The 16,388-nt window shown below is 30.8% G+C and overlaps 2 protein-coding genes across 3 annotated transcripts; one reads left to right on the forward strand and one right to left on the reverse strand.

Annotated features, from left to right (window-relative positions):
* The first annotated feature begins 1,165 nt into the window (after window positions 1-1,165).
* On the forward strand, window positions 1,166-8,756 carry LOC110992441 (general transcription factor IIH subunit 1). Of its 2 annotated transcripts, XM_022258264.2 has the most exons (12): window positions 1,166-1,202; window positions 1,380-1,624; window positions 1,902-2,103; window positions 2,357-2,493; window positions 2,762-2,963; window positions 3,250-3,355; window positions 3,916-4,041; window positions 4,343-4,564; window positions 5,118-5,216; window positions 5,711-5,837; window positions 6,248-6,438; window positions 7,228-8,756. In XM_022258264.2, exons 2-12 carry the CDS (start codon window positions 1,471-1,473, stop codon window positions 7,348-7,350), a joined length of 1,689 nt encoding a protein of 562 aa, XP_022113956.2. In that variant the 5' UTR covers window positions 1,166-1,202; window positions 1,380-1,470; the 3' UTR covers window positions 7,351-8,756. The 2 variants fall into 2 exon arrangements, with proteins under 2 accessions (XP_022113956.2, XP_045484567.1); XM_045628611.1 differs by having other exon boundaries at window positions 1,172-1,624.
* Window positions 8,757-9,350: 594 nt separating this feature from the next.
* On the reverse strand, window positions 9,351-16,388 carry LOC110992425 (syntaxin-12). Its single transcript, XM_022258241.2, has 6 exons — window positions 16,178-16,388; window positions 15,595-15,827; window positions 14,504-14,669; window positions 14,261-14,389; window positions 13,220-13,358; window positions 9,351-11,796 (listed from the first exon to the last, which is right to left on the reverse strand). The coding sequence occupies exons 2-6, from the start codon at window positions 15,819-15,821 to the stop codon at window positions 11,621-11,623; spliced, it is 837 nt and encodes a 278-aa protein (XP_022113933.2). The 5' UTR covers window positions 15,822-15,827; window positions 16,178-16,388; the 3' UTR covers window positions 9,351-11,620.

Below are 16,388 nucleotides of genomic sequence, written 5' to 3' on the forward strand. Positions count from 1 at the left end.
AAGGACAGGCAACACTTTATTTTATTTTCTTCACCTTATTCTGAACCTGTAAAGATACGACAAGAATCGACCATGACCTATCATGGGTAATCAATCCGTTTGGTTTTATTTGTTTAATTATAGGAAGGGTTTGGGTTGGGTCCTTGCTATATCTGTGCTTCCATTTTTCTATCGTGTTTGCACGTAGACAGGTGGTCCTCAGGTGCAATATTATGGGGCCATTCTATATGCGCAGCTTCCTTTGCCAGTTGATCTACTCTTTCATTCCCCATTACGCCCGCATGCACTTTAACCCAAAAAAGTATTTTATTTTTTGTTGATTAAACTCGAAGAGCATTGAAAGCGTGTCCACCCGAAATACCTTCGAGTGCATATCGGGAACTACTATATACGCCATAGGTTACTTGTAGGTGACAAGCAATTCTTTAAGTTGCTTTAAGAATAGCTACCAATTCAATTTCAATTTACGACTCTTAATTATTGTCATTCACAATTCACAAAACATTCTGATATTACACAAGTATTGCCATATATGCGGAATTCTCTCTTTTCTATAGGGGAAGAGACCTTTTCCCCTAATTCAAAGTTTAGCATACCCCCAACACCACCAGCTCGCATTCCACAAAAAAATAATAATTTGTATAGATAAAAATAACAACAAAAGACGACACTTGCTTCTTTTAAGGTAAAATTTGACCAACATGATATACCTATTATATACTTTTTAAGCATTTGGATAACCTTTAAAAATAAAGAACCAACGTATGACGTCCGTTGCTGTTTCTATGTAGTATGTTGATTCTTGTTCTTGAAAAAAATTATATATATATATATATCTATCGACACAGACTTTAGTTTATCGAAATTCCACCCGTATCACCTCGACGTCCATCGTTCTACAGCTACGCGTTTTTCTAGGCAGTTTTTGCCGCGCAACACCACTTTGTGGAACCAGCTGCCGACTGAAGTATTTCGACTTAGGGTCCTTCAAGAAAAGAGCGTACCAATTCTTAAAAGGCCGACAACGCACTCTCGAGCTCTCTGGCATTGAGAGTGTCGGGCGGCGGTATCATTTAAGATCAATTGAGCCCGTTTGCCCCCTGTTCTATAAAAAAAAAGGTAACAAAATGTTAACAATTGTCAATTGTCATTATCTATTAACAAACGGCAATCTATCAAGATTTAGAGGATGTAGATTGGTGGTATGCAATGAACTGAAATAAACTAAAATTCGCACTTTTGCAAAGAGAATTAATAATAAATAGAAGATAAAAAGCGAATAATAAGTTTCATATGAATATATACTGAAAAAGCAGACAAGTCAATGTAATAATAGTTTCGTAGTGGTAAAAGTTATAAATCAAATTGAAATATTTCAGTGTCTGTGTCAAGGACATAATTGAGAAATTAATGTTTATCTCGCGAAGACGCCTCAAGTTTACACCGTGCATTTTGTTTTTACGCTGAAGAATGACTACCTCGTCAGAAGATGTGTTGCTTAGTGTAAACCATGTGCGTTATAAAAAGGGCGATGGAACACTGTATCTAATGAATCAAAGACTAGCCTGGATGCTTGAGAATCGAGACACGGTTGCTGTATCTCATAAATATGCTGATATTAAAAGTAAGAAATACATATTATCTTTTAAATATGTTATCAAGGTTGCTAGAAAAGTTGGATTGTCAAACACCCCAATAGTCAATCATTTGCAATCCTTACTCAAAGCAGGCACTGTATAATGTAATCATCAACTAATGTACAGTATTAACAAATGAGACATAGTAATTTAATAAGTCTATTTATTTGGCATTTGTGTACACTTACAATTATAACAAAAATGAATAAGTTCATACCAGTTTTATATAGTGAAGTAAAATAATTATATACTGTGTTTTTACAGCTCAAAAAATATCTCCTGCTGGTAAACCAAAAGTGCAATTACAAGTGGTATTGCATGATGGTACTTGTTCAACTTTTCATTTTGTTAATTCTGCTGGCGCAGAAGCACAGGCTAAAGACAGGGATCGAGTCAAGATGTTGTTACAGAATCTTCTTCCAAAATTCAAGAGACAAATAGATGGAGAATTAGAAATGAAATCTAGGTACTTTATAGAAAAAAATAAAATGGAAAATATATTATTTAAGTTTAAATTTGTAGTGAATATGTGTAAATAAAAAAATAAATAGAAAAATACATATTTTATATTTTACTTTTTAATAATATAAATGGCAAAAGGCAGTTAAAATAAATTCCTTAATTATAAGTTTCTAAATTTGTACCTTCATGATTAAATAGTTTAACTGCAAAGCATTCAATGATTAAATTTTTCTATTACTTAACCTTTTTTATTTCAGGTTATTATCATTACATCCTATTTTGAAGCATTTATATGAAGACTTAGTTATATCAAAAGTTATTAATAGTGAAGAATACTGGAATACACCAACATTAAAGCACTATACAGAATCAACTAATTTGAAGCAAGAAGCTGGTAAGTTATGTTTGACATGCATTATGAACAGCTGTTGAGGCCCCTGGTCTTACATATTAGCTTTAGAATTTTACAAGATCTCTTGGTTAACTGCAATACACCAGACACACCTTAAACTAAATGCAAAGTGACTTATTCTAGGTATTACTCTACAAGATGTTTATATTATTTTTTATGTGTCAAGCAAACCTGCCAGGAATTATAATATATAAAGCTCTTACTGAAATCGGACATTTGTTTCAAATTATTTAAAGTAAAACTTTTATAGGTGTATCTGGAGCATTTTTAGCAGATATTCAGCCACAAACTGATGGCTGTAATGGTCTTAAATACAATCTTACACAAGATATCATAGATGCAATATTTAAAACATACCCGGCTGTGAGAAAGAAACATATAGATTATGTTCCTAATAAAATGACTGAGGCCGAGTTTTGGACTAAGTTTTTTCAATCACATTATTTTCATAGGTAAGTTCAAAGGTAATTTAAACCCTATTGAGAAAGGCATACATATATCACACATGTTTTAATTTTTTTATCTGTTAAATCACAAGGAAAATATCTGATCATGTGTAGACCAGATTTTGATGAAATGTGCTCTAGTTTCCAACCACTGAAGGTGCATTTATAACGCACAAGAAATCTCAATTACTACAAACAACCATGTTTAATGGGGCAAGTAATACAAACTTGCTTTCCTGAACAGAATTCTTTTTCAATTTTATTTAAGCATAGTTATTTTTTTTATTTTCAGGGATCGTATAGCATCATCATCAAGTAAAGATCTGTTTGGAGAGTGTGCCAAAATGGATGATCAGGCGATCGCGTCCGCAATGAAACACACTACCTTAGATCTCACAGTGAGTGGTAGTTCACTTTGTTTCTAAGTATATCATAAATAATAACAGTCAGTTAAACAATATTCTGCATAAATTTGACACTCGGCAAACGCTGATTTGTATATAGAATATAAAAAAGTGGTAAAAAAAAGTAGGTTATCCTATATAACAAATTTAAGACAATAGACAGTGTAAATATCTGTTATATAAAGATCACAAAATTATATTATAATTCATATGGTTATAAAATTTAAGAATGCGAGTTGTACGTACAATTTTAGAAACCGCAAAAGCATCTTATGGGCTCTCTCTATAAAGTCTCTATGAAGACATGTTTTGTGATTCTCTTCATTACCTAAAGGACCTTTACTATGACATATGGGTTCCTATAATTGCCGTAATAATTTATTTGATAAAAGTCATAATGAATACACAATTGATTACGGCATTGGAATGATATTTAAATGTTTAGTTTTTAAATAAAACACGGCACACATTGGGTATACTTAAAGTAACTAAGACACTATATATATATATACGAATATATACGAAATATTTAATAAACTATTGTTTGTTTTCAGGTTGATTTACCACACTTTACAGAATCAGTACCGCTGTTACCTGATGACGAATACACGGAAAAAGAAAAGGACAGTAATTCCATTCATCGCAGCATGATAAAACGGTTTAACCAACACTCAATTATGGTAATCAGAATTATGTAAGAATAGATTTTCAGTGGAGCAAGAATATTTCTATTCATTTTAAAGACATAAATGTTTCCACAAGTTAAAAACACAATGACCAATTGATCTAAATAATAATAGCTTTGATATCTGTAATTTTATTATTATTATAAATATATATATTCTTGAAATATTAAAGATTTCACTGATTTTGAATGAAATTTAAAAAAAAATTGAATGTTTTTTTTCGATTGTTTCTGTATACATATCGTAAGAGCTTGATTTTTGTGTTTTTCTAATTGTTTTTAATATATTTTGACAGGTGCTTAAAGCTAGTCACAAGAATTCAAGCAGTAGTAACAATAAATCGACAAATAACAACAAAGTTGAAAACGGCATTAAAGAGGCAAATGGTATAGACAAGCGATCAACGGATGAGAGTGAACCCGTAGACAAAAAAAGGAGGATATTAGAAAAAATTAAATATGAAGACTTGGACGATGAGAATGACACTAATCGTGCGCCGGAGTTGAAGTTGTCTAAGGTACATTCTATCTATATATATCATACTTAGTTGACTACCTGCACAAAAATTTGATTTGATTCGAATAAACAGTCTTAGGTTCATTTCATATCTCGAGATTCAGGCCTTAATAGTTTTAATTAATTTGCGATATTTGTTTTAAAATAAGTGTTGTTTGATGATCGTAGAATACGTGATACCTGTATCTTATTTTCCATAATAACCATATTTTACATTTTACAATCTCCTATTGAGTCAAATGTGTCAATCTTCACATATAGAAAAATGGCATGATAGGTTTTGAAATTAAATTTAAGTTTGACCCTATAAGGGGCTTAGACCCAAAAAAATGACGTCTCTTAGGCACTAGGCTTTTTCCTTATTTTTTTATATGATATATGTTATATGAAAACAAGAGCTATAACCGCCATTGTTATTTTTATTTTAATATATTAATAGGATATTTGTATGTATTACACAACTATTGTTGCAACAATAATGTCGAAACTTGATAAATTAATGTCAATAATTATACAATTTTATCCTCTAAAATATATTTTCTGACGTTTTATAGGTAGAACGGTATTTATTAGGTCCATCTTCACAAGTAACACAATCTACTTCAAGTAGCAATAACCCACCGCCATTGTCAGCCTTGTCGTCTATATGTCAGGTAATCCATTTATTAAATATGTATTAATCAAATATTAATAGTTCTAAAAACCGTAGAACGTAACTACAGATCTTTTGGCTTGTCTATTGAACTAGATAAATGACTTCGAATTATTTTCATTGCGTGCCTATTGGCACATAACATTTGACCCTTCCCCATCTGAAAAAGAACTCAAGAACTCTGTCACTTGAGCTCTGTCATAAATGTCAAACTTCATACGGAAAAAAATATTTGACAGCTGTTAACTAGCTAAAAGTTTGATTGACGTTCTAGAATATATGCTATAGATGTGAACTATTCTCGTATGTCAAAATTCAATAAAGTTTTGTCGCACGGGAGACAGACTAATGGCTAAATTTAGTTTCTCTACTATTATATTTCATAGATTACAATGGGGAGAAATTATGGTGTATGACTGCCGAACTTGAGTCATCAATTTTAAAAACCTACACCTAATACTATAATAGTAAATCAACTATTTTATTTAACACTAGGCGTGGTCAAACGGTCAGCAATGCTTGCGTCCATTTCGTGTAAGTGCTGCGGCGGCAGTAGGGGCTTTGGGAGAACTCAGCCCCGGAGGTGCACTTATGAGGCAACACCACGCTGCATCTATGGCTCGTTAGTAAATGAATTATTGTATGGACTGAATAGGAACAGTTGTTTGACATTTGTTATATTAGGGATAAATTCATTTTGTATGTGATTTTCAATTTTAAAATTGATTTTAATGTAGCTTAACAAACGAGACTTATATAATTAATTGATATAAATAATCCTTTATAGTGAGTCTATCGAATTTACTTCCTTTCAATATGCGATTAAATCCTTCTCTGTGTTACTTTAAATGTCAATGGTACAATCCCTGATACAATTTAAAATTATCGTGATTCATGTGTCCTTTTTCACTGTGTATATATGTTTTAATTGTTTTGTTATTCAGATTACATATGTTAAACTTTATTTCCAATCATGTTTTTAGTGGTTGGTCTGCAAAATAAATAGTGAAAGTCCAACTTATTCCATTTTAGAGTTAATACCATCGGACATTAAATTAGAGTTACACCGAATATACTACTCGGGAGGGGAGTTACTCCGGGAACTCTGGCGATGTTTCCCTCAACCCGGCGCCGGCGCAGATACAGAGGATAATGCGGCGAAGGCAGAAAAATTCTATGAAGCGCTACTCCGATTTAGAAACGTCAAATTGCGGCCGTTTGAGGTGAGTGAAGAACAGATAGATTGCTTGTGATTGATTGATTCGTTAGTGTGCTATAGAGAAACAGCAATTATTTGAAGTTATATTTCTATATAATAATAATATTAATGAGCAGTGTTGGCCTAGTTGCTCCAACGTGCGACTTTCATACCTTAGGTCGTAGGTTCGATCCCCGGCTGTGCACCAATTTCTTGACTTTCTTTCTATGTGCGCATTTAACATTTGCTCGAACGGTGAAGGAAAACATTGTAAACCGACATGTCTTAGACCCAAAAAGTCGACGTATATCAGGCACTGGAGGCTGATCCCCTACGTGCCTATTAGATTTAAAAATTTGAGGCCAAGACTTAAAGAGGTTGTAGGGCCACTGATTATTATTATTATTATCTTAATATATATATTTCTTGTGTGCGTGTGTATGTGACTGAACTCCTCCTAAACGACTGGACCAATTTTGATGAAATTTTTTGTGTGTGTTCAAGGGGATCTGGGAATGGTTTAGATTCACAATTTTGTCCGCTGGACAATGTTTTTTTAATTAATTTTCAATTTATTAGTTGTTGTTGATTTTGGAATGTTTTACATTGGATCCGACAGACGGCGCTACCATCGCAGTGTCAAATTTTAAATAATATTCGAATTTTAATTTTAGTCTGTCCCGAAATTTAAAAAAAGTTTTGTTATCATTGTGTTATATCGTGTGTGACCATGTGCTGGATCGTTAGATATTGTCATAACATTTGAATAATAATTTTCATCATATATATATAATAATTATATTGTTATTTGCAGGAAAAAATGCTCCGGGATCTAACACCACTAGCGACATCTTTAACGCGACATATGAACCAAATGATAGACGCGGCCTGTTCCAAATACGCCCTTTGGCAACAAAGACAAGCGAAACTTAGATAGTACACGCACAAAATTTTATTCTGATACAGGGATGGTCGCTATCAACAATAAATGCTGATTCAATAAAGACTTTCTCTACGAAAAATTTTGTTTCGAAAGAAATTTGCAGGTTTTTTTGAATATTGCCCACACGTAAGAAAGTAAAATGGCTCATGCCAAGTTTTTTAAAAGTAAATAAAAGTTAACTAATGAAATGTCAAATCTTGTGTTAAAAACGCGAATTCTTCAGTGGCAGTTGACTTGCAAATAAATTATGTATGTATTATAACTGACAATATTTATTAAATACATACTATCTGTTAGTTCCAATTTTTTCATTCGTTACAAAAGTACAAATCTTTCCTTTCCTCCTTTTCTATATTGCATAAGTTTAAACGAAGTATATAATTGTTTTAAACGGTGTTGAATTAAAATTTCAAAATTTGTTTTTAAACTTACCAACATTTCAGTATCACGAATTGATTTGACAGTGACAGTGAACGCTTATGTCAGCTGATCTGGAAAATTGACATGGCGAATTCTATTTCTTAGTACATATTTCTATTTATTGGTACTTTTAACATTATTTTTCTAACAGTTGTGTTCCTACGTCATAGTCAAGAATTAATACACAATTCATACTTAAGTACTAAGCTTGTTGGAATATTTTAATATTTGTAAAAGATTGAACTTGTAAATAAGTCGACAATAACTCTTAGATATAAGCTGAAGTCAAAATTTATTGTTACCATTGGTTACTAAATTTAGTTTAACATCCTTTAAAAGCATTTTATTGGTTTTATCAAGAATATTAGGGATTTGTTTTTTATCGAATATTAATAGGAATTTTACATGTAATAATACCTGTTCTAAAAATAACAAAAATCTCAATCTCGTACTAACAGTGCGTTATAAATAAGCATGTTTACTTAAAGAAATATATTTAAAAAATTCTGTAATTTGTTCAATGTTTTGAAATACCAAATATAAAAAACTAAATGTGTGTGTATAGTTGTGTAACAGTTAAAACTGCTCAAATCCCTAAACACTACCTAACTGATCGTGTGTAAATATTTATTTTTTAAGTATTTATAGTTTATGTTGCTTACTGTATTCGTGAGAGTTCAAAGTCAAGACTTGCTGTAAAGTACGACTCTTGTATGTCAACAACGTTTTGGGTTTAAATATACGGGAGAATCTTAATCTACACTTATAAATTACCGATGAATATGTACCCTTAAAACCATTGAAAAATATTAAATTCAACTTTACATGTTTACGTAACTGAGTCATAGATGGCGTGCAATGCATTTATAATATTAAAATTTACATAGCATACAGAAACCTAAAGCGATCACTTTATTGTTATAGATGTTCTGAATTTCGTTTTAGTGAGACTGGAAATGTATAAATAAATTTTTTGTACAGAATCAAAAAGTTTTTTCAATGTCCCTTTTTATCAGCACTTATTAAATTTGAATTACCTGTGGAGTTTGCTCGGCGAAATGAAAGTTAAATGGCAAAACAAAAAGAAAGAGTATAACATCACAACAGATAATAATTAAAAGGCCGAGTAACAGAGATCTTGCATTGATCAGCGGCCGGTTTATTATTATCAGCAATCTTGTCTAGTGTCTACTTACATCTTAAGTATTGTGTCAAACAGAATCCCTAAAAGTTAAAACAATAAGTTACTAGATTCTGTTTGTTATACTACATATTCGATACAGTGTAGTTAACATTATTTAAGTAAAGAGAATCCATGCTCCCTTCACAGTTCAACATCTATATTATGTATTAATAACAGTATACTTACATAATTATTACATTTACAATTGTCGTCTTCCGTCTTGAACTTTGTCGTATTAGTGGAGTTTGTAAAACTAATCAGTAAGTGTATCGTTATTAGTAACAATACAAAAATGTAAAATCGTAGAAAATAACATAAGCCTAACCATACCTGGGAAAATTGCTGCAAATTAAGAAGACAAAAAAGGGAGTAAAGGTAAAATAAAACAACATTTTATTGTTTAACAATATAATCGGGTCACGTGATGTGCCATTCTTATTTAACGGCGAACTCAATAAAAATATTATTCGCCCGTCAAATACAGAAATTAAATAAGAAATACTGTGATACATGTATTATTAAAATATAGAAATCGTTGCTTGAATACTTATCGTAGCATATAATATACATTACTATTATTCCTAATAGTGCCGGCGTACAAAATCTATTATCATTACGGAGGTCAGCGCTGCTCTTAGAAAATTTATGTACTTCTAACAAGTCACATTTAAAAATTATTTTACGAAGTAAAATAACATATAGATTAAATTTTATGAGATTATTTAGCAACGTATGTATAAGTAGTCGTATCTACCTGGAAGTCAGAGACGGATTATTTTTATTTTACCATTAGGTTGAACAGGCCTGGAGCGGTAAATTTTGAGGACCGGAATATCAAATATAGTTCTTATAGAATTATTAAAAAATAAGTTGTACATAAATAGCTTCTCTCAGATATATACCCAGACTGTTTCTTGAGTAAACTGCACTAAATTGTGAGATGTAAGAATAAACCAGGAACACAAAGGACTTTTCATTTACTATCATACATAAGTTTTATAAAATTAATGTAAATGTGGCAAATGAAAATCCGTCGCTGCCTGGAACATGTGGTATATCTGTATTAGTACAAAAGCTCTGTACGTTTATATAAAACGTAGACTAAAGCTGCAATTTTCCGCGTAAATAAATGTTTATTAGACCCAGTTTGAAATTTTACTAAGACACAACGCTATCTCCCGTAACATATGCTAGTATACATTAGGAGTGTTCTCCAATATAAATTCATTAAAATTATTACGAATAATTTTTATTAATAATTAAAAATTATTTCATTGGGGCAAAGTTTAATTCGGTTTTATATCGCCCGATAAAGAAAATCACGTAATATTTTTTCTTTAATAGAACACAAAAATATTTTTATGTAAAAACGAAAAATCGTAATTGTTACTTTATATATAATTTATAAATTATATAGAAACACATAACATAGGTACAATCACTTACAATACAATAATAGAGTATTTTCGGGAATGTTTGCATTTCTGTAATTGCATTGTATTTTTATAACCAGCTGCATTTTTCTGTACCTATACTATCGGAGATTACAAACATTGCACAAACCATTTAAATATAAAAACGTGCGCCATTTAAAACCATAAATATAACATCATATACGTAATAAGTGTCTTAAACACATAATATACCTATAAATTATTTAAAAAAAAACAGTTTTCGAGATTAAACGAATCTCAATTTAAATAACATGCAATGACACTGTCAAAAATGACAAGTTTTGACATTTATATATCAATAATTAAATTCGTAAAAATTTCGGAGATTTGCAATCTATTGGAATTTCTTAAAGTTGTCGGTATACGAAACACCATGTTTTACGTGTTATATAATTTTAAAATTGTTTAATTTTGCAATGACATTATAAAAAAATTAACATTTCAAGACTGCGCTGGTATTCTGTAATTTCTAATATATATATATAATTTATAATATACCAATTATTGCTATTATTAACTATTGTATGCAACCTTGCAATACAATGACATACAATCAACAATGAAGCCGAAATCGCATTCGCTATTTTAAATTACCGAATACTAGCGCAGTCTTTAATAAAAGTTAAAAATTAAGAACAGTTTACTTTGGGCTTAAAGCAAGATCTATATAACCACTATATACAGGTTTAGTGGGGCAAGGGCCAGACACGCCTTGTTATAGGCACGTCTAAATTCACATATACATTTTGTGAATAATTTTTTTTTATTTGATATCCTGAAGTTTGGAGGTTATTTAAAATGGATGGTTCAAATCAAATCCACTCCAGATTTAGAAATAACCTACAAATAACGATAATGAAAGTAATACATGTGAATACCTTCATTATGTATACGTGTTTATAGTGTATTAAAGTTCCATTAAATTATGATACAATATAGATAGAGTTTAATTAATTCAAATGTAAGACGATTTTTATATTGGTGCTAATTCTTACTACACTAAAATTTACCAAATATTTTTATCGCAATAATTTAACTGATCCATAATTAATAACTTAGTCATATTCACTTTAAAAGATGTAGGACATAAGTTAAATTATTTTTTTATAGGTAACATAATATAAAAACTATGTAGTTAAATTGATAAGAATTAGCACAATTAATCGTAATAAAAGAATTTTTAAACGCAATCGAAAAAACCAGAAAATTATCTGAAAGCCTTAACAATCCACACAATAAGAAGGATGGCTAATATAACAGCAATCGTGATAAAAAAGAACATTCTCCTCCGGTACCTCCTTTGGTATTCCGCAGCTTTTGCCAATTCATCAACTCCAGCCTCCACAGAGGCACCGGCTGCCTCTATATGGCTTTCTACTGTATCTGAACACAAGATTGATCAAACATTAATCGTTTGCAATTGCTCAAAATATAACAAGCAAGAAAAAAGACATTAACAAACAAAAAAATTTTTTAACGTCGTGTAGAATAGAGACAAAATCTTTCTTGTCTACTTCACTGATAATTTGAAACTAAAAAATTATAAATACGAGTAGTATAAAAATAATTTTTTTTTGACGAAAATATCCAAATACTGACTATTACACTTATTTTAAATATGTATATACAATTAGTGTAATAGTCAATATAAGGATTGTTATAACATATAAATTAAGTTACCGTTAAGTGAGTATAGTACTTAAGTATTAAAAAATTAATATCGTAAAACTAAAAAAAATTTTTTAGTAAATAATTTTTTAATACAGTTGCTCAAAAAGTGGCATATTGCAGGGAGGTATAGCGTTCGGAAAGTGGGCTATTACACACTCGTGCTTTTTCTTTGCCATTCCCGCACTCGTGCGTTTTCTTTGCCAACTGTCAAAACAATGTGTATTAAAAAGAAAAAACCAACCACGAAGGTTTTATTAAAAAGATTCATAGAAGTTTTTATGATATATGATTTCTAAATATTATAATAATTGGATTCAATAATTTCGGTTAGGTTTCTTTTCATTTCATATCAATTAAAAAAATATTAAAAAGAATTTTATAATATATGCAAATACGTATTTTTAAAAAGTTTACTAATAATTGGATTCAATAAGTTAGGTTAGGTTTATTTTATTTCATATCAATAAAAAAAATATTAAAAAGAAAAAACTAACCATGAAGTTTTTACTAAAAAAATCACAGAAGTTTATATGATTCATGCAAATATTTTAAAAAGAATCTACTATTTGTTTCAATATCAGATTTAATGATTGGACTCAATGAGTTAGATTTGGTTTTCTTTCAATAAAAATAGTCTACTGAAGAATTGTCTGTATGGGCCAAGTTCCCTTTGCCTACCCAGAATGGGTGAAGAAAAGAAAAACAAGCTTTGCTCATATTCTTTGCGGTTGGCGCCATTTTCCAAAAATGTTCTTTCGAGTTGAGTTATTTGTTGCACAAAATGAGTAATTTCGACGATATTTTATTTGAATGAATACCACCCGAACGCAGTATAATTGCATAAAATGCTTCGGAAAACAATTTACCGGAAACATATAAGTCGCTACATATCTACGTGCAACGAATTTATTCCGTAGAGAGAATAGAAAAAAAGCAAATAGTTTAATTAAATTGCTTAATTTTTTCGCAACTGTATTAAAAATAGTCGTTCAGTACACGTGCGGAACCGTCATTGCAACTTGTCCCGACTGTCAACCCTCACCTTCGGCTGCGCCTCGGCTCGGGTAGACATTCGTCGAAACTCGTTGCAATGACAGGCTTTCCGCACTTGTAATGAAATATACTATTGACTCACCGATAGATTGTGCCTGCGCATTGACCATCTCAGCAAGGTCCTGCATTATTTGATTCACATCTAACACATCAGCTTCAATCTTATTCATATAGGCCTCTTTCTCAAGCAGCATGCTCGTCTCAAATTGAACTAGACGGGCCTAAAAAATTAATTAATAGAAATCGTATGTGTTTAGTTTTCAAATTAAAGAAGAAATATTAAAAGGCTAAGTTAAAATAAAAAAATCAACTTATTAGATCAAAACTTAATACTAGTTACGCATAGGCATTTACTTTTATAATAAATGCCCATGCGTAACTATTTTTATATAAAATAGAGTAGGTTTTAGGATAATAAATTTGGTATTAATGTACTAAATGTTCTAAAATGGTAAAACAAGAAATTAAGCGAAAAAACTGGCCCTATGTTGAACAAAAGACACGCAAGCTACGATGGGAACCTTACCTATTTAGTGTGAAAATTTTAAATAGGTCACATGTTACTAATATGAATTTTCATTTAAATATATAAATAATAATATAATTACAAGAATCATTATTAAATAAAACGAAACAAATCTTAAATAACACTACCAAGTAGCAGACTTAAATCAGTTCAAATAATGCGTCACTAGATGGCGCTGACGGTATCATAAAACGCGGTATCGTTGTTATTTTATATTGAGTTAAATACGCTCTAGAACAATTCAAATTGTGTCCATGGGCGACGGTTTCACTTACCGTTGTAAAAACTTTTTGTAAGGCCAACTTCATACTAATGAAGGAGCCTAATAAATATAACAGACTGAAAAAGAAAATTACACTATAAAAATCACACTTATATAGATAGAAAAAATTTGCTATTTATTTAATGACATGGATAACATTTGTCATATATAATTATATAAAAAAATATTTATATGTTACGTCATAAGTGTTACCGCCGGTCGCCGCCCAAACCTATTCTTAAGTTATATGTTGAAAGAGAAACGTAATTAATTATAAAGTATTGATGCAAGAATATAATGTGGAATTCTAACTTTTAATAAGCTTCAATAATTACCTGAGCCTGTTGATTAGCAACTAGACTCGCCTCTTCATCGTCAGCGATGGCTTGCCTCTCCAGCGCTTCGGGGTCATTCTTATTGCGAGGCTGAGTCGGCATATGTGCCGCCATCTTCTCGGTTACTTTCTAAAAAAAAATGAATCATCACGTTAAATCGACCAACAGTTGGTTTTAAATCTTGAATTTAATTCTGTCTATACTTTATTACTGATAATTACAAATATGAATCGTAGTTAGTACCTTCTGTACAGAAGAATAGTTAGCCAGAGCATCTCTGAAGGCTTGCGTGAGTCTTTCGACCTGCAATTTTTGCGGTTTATCGCCACGTCGGACAACGACGCCTAAGCGCTGGATGTCGCGAGCAGTTGCCGATACTGAGCTGTTCACTTTCTGTTGCGTGTCATGGCTGGAATCATAGGAATGTATTTATAATGAATTCCGAAAAATATTTTGTTGAATGTACCTACCTGCATATAGTATAAATATATATGCAAATAGGCATATTGAAAATTGCATTAGTGACGGGTCACGGGTTCACCAAAGCTTATTAAATTCTTATTGTCTATATTAATTTATTATTTTTTTTAAGTGTGTGCTTAGTTATGAAAAACTTGAGAATTGAATCAAAATGTAATGTTTATTAACAATCATAGATGTCCCAGTAAAAGGTATATACAGTGAGACACCTCTCTAGGGAATGATAAGTTAAAACATGATCAATGTTAAATAGTAACAATAGCGCGTTGTAAAAGCCTACTCGTGCCATCTAGTGAGAAAATTCAAAGAAATGTTATGTCACTATTATTTCTGAGAAACACAAAAAAGGTTAGGCAGATTTTACAACAGGTTGGTAAAGAAGTATTACACTTACGTGAATTTATAATTGTTATTACTAGACTTTACTGTACCTTTAAGCTAGGATTATCTATTAGTTACTAATGTTTGACCTATTTGATAAGTGTTACTCTCAGTGAGAAGACTTACAATATAAGAAAATAATATTATGGCTAACAACTTTAACCTAGATGACTGACTGACACACTTGTCTGAATTTAGTTCTCTAACTTTTTGACCTATTGTAAATATTAATTAATATTCATTGATAATAAAATTCCTGACTATCAAATTTTGTTACAATGTATTATTCTTATATTTTTTCTCATGTTTACAAAATTTAAAATCAATTAATCTTTCAAGCATGTAATTTTTATTGTTAAATTGCCGACTAAGAGTTAATTATTAACATATTTAACTTACAGAAATTTATTAAAATGAAACCATAAGACTATTGTTATTTAGATAATATTTAAATTTACTTAAGGATCACTTACATTTTGTCCCTTAGCTGTATACTATCACTAGGTCCGCCAATCTGTTTCATCATTTTTTCTAAAGTGCGGAGGCCACTATTTATAGTATTAACATTATCAGCAATCCCTTCACTGAGGTTATACAACTCGGTGGGGCTAAAGTCTGCAAAGCCTACTGTAGGAGGTGCTGCAGTAGCCCCATAGTCACGACTGGAGCCACTTTGGCTCATTGGTTCTCTTTCTGACATCTTTTACTGAAAATATACAAAGAAATATGGACTTTAAACATAAATACAGGAGAATTTGTAAATAAGTATATTAATGTTAGTGCTATGTATATGTTACATTCGATAGTTAATAAAATCACATATTCAAAATTAATAAGACAATTAAAAACATATTGGCGGTTGTTAGTTTGTTACTCAGATTGTGAAGTCTGCATACCTTTAAAAATAATTTGCAATGGATATATTTAAGTGTAGACAAAAAAACTCATACCCTAGCTTCAAGTCACAAAAGATTACTATTTAGCTGACGGCGATTAATGATTCACTTTCAAATTTAATAGATTCATAATATCGTTCAATTATTTCATAATACTTACATTATTTTTAACTTGAAGAACCGGTTTCACAATACCAAATAATCTAGAAACGTAAAACGAAATTCTCGTCTTGGTGCTCTTACCGACAATTAAAAAAACATTCGTATTTTGTTACTCAGTACTTATCATTAGTGATCATATGAACATTTGTTGAAATTTGAAAGTTGAAACTTGAGAATGGAAAATTCAATTTTAGTCGTAGACGTATGCA

This window comes from Pieris rapae, chromosome 6 (genome assembly GCF_905147795.1).
Source record: "Pieris rapae chromosome 6, ilPieRapa1.1, whole genome shotgun sequence".
Taxonomy (NCBI): Eukaryota; Metazoa; Arthropoda; class Insecta; order Lepidoptera; family Pieridae; genus Pieris; species Pieris rapae.

Coding starts and splice junctions, on each gene's coding strand:
- LOC110992425 (XM_022258241.2), bottom strand. CDS start 15,821: ATGTCAGAAAGAGAACCAATGAGCCAAAGTGGCTCCAGTCGTGACTAT. Junction 14,670..15,594: donor ATACAGCTAAGGGACAAAAT/GTAAGTGATCCT, acceptor CTATGATTCCAG/CCATGACACGCAACAGAAAG. Junction 11,797..13,219: donor TGCGCAGGCACAATCTATCG/GTGAGTCAATAG, acceptor TCTTGTGTTCAG/ATACAGTAGAAAGCCATATA.
- LOC110992441 (XM_022258264.2), top strand. CDS start 1,471: ATGACTACCTCGTCAGAAGATGTGTTGCTTAGTGTAAACCATGTGCGT. Junction 2,494..2,761: donor TAATTTGAAGCAAGAAGCTG/GTAAGTTATGTT, acceptor AAACTTTTATAG/GTGTATCTGGAGCATTTTTA. Junction 4,565..5,117: donor CGGAGTTGAAGTTGTCTAAG/GTACATTCTATC, acceptor GACGTTTTATAG/GTAGAACGGTATTTATTAGG.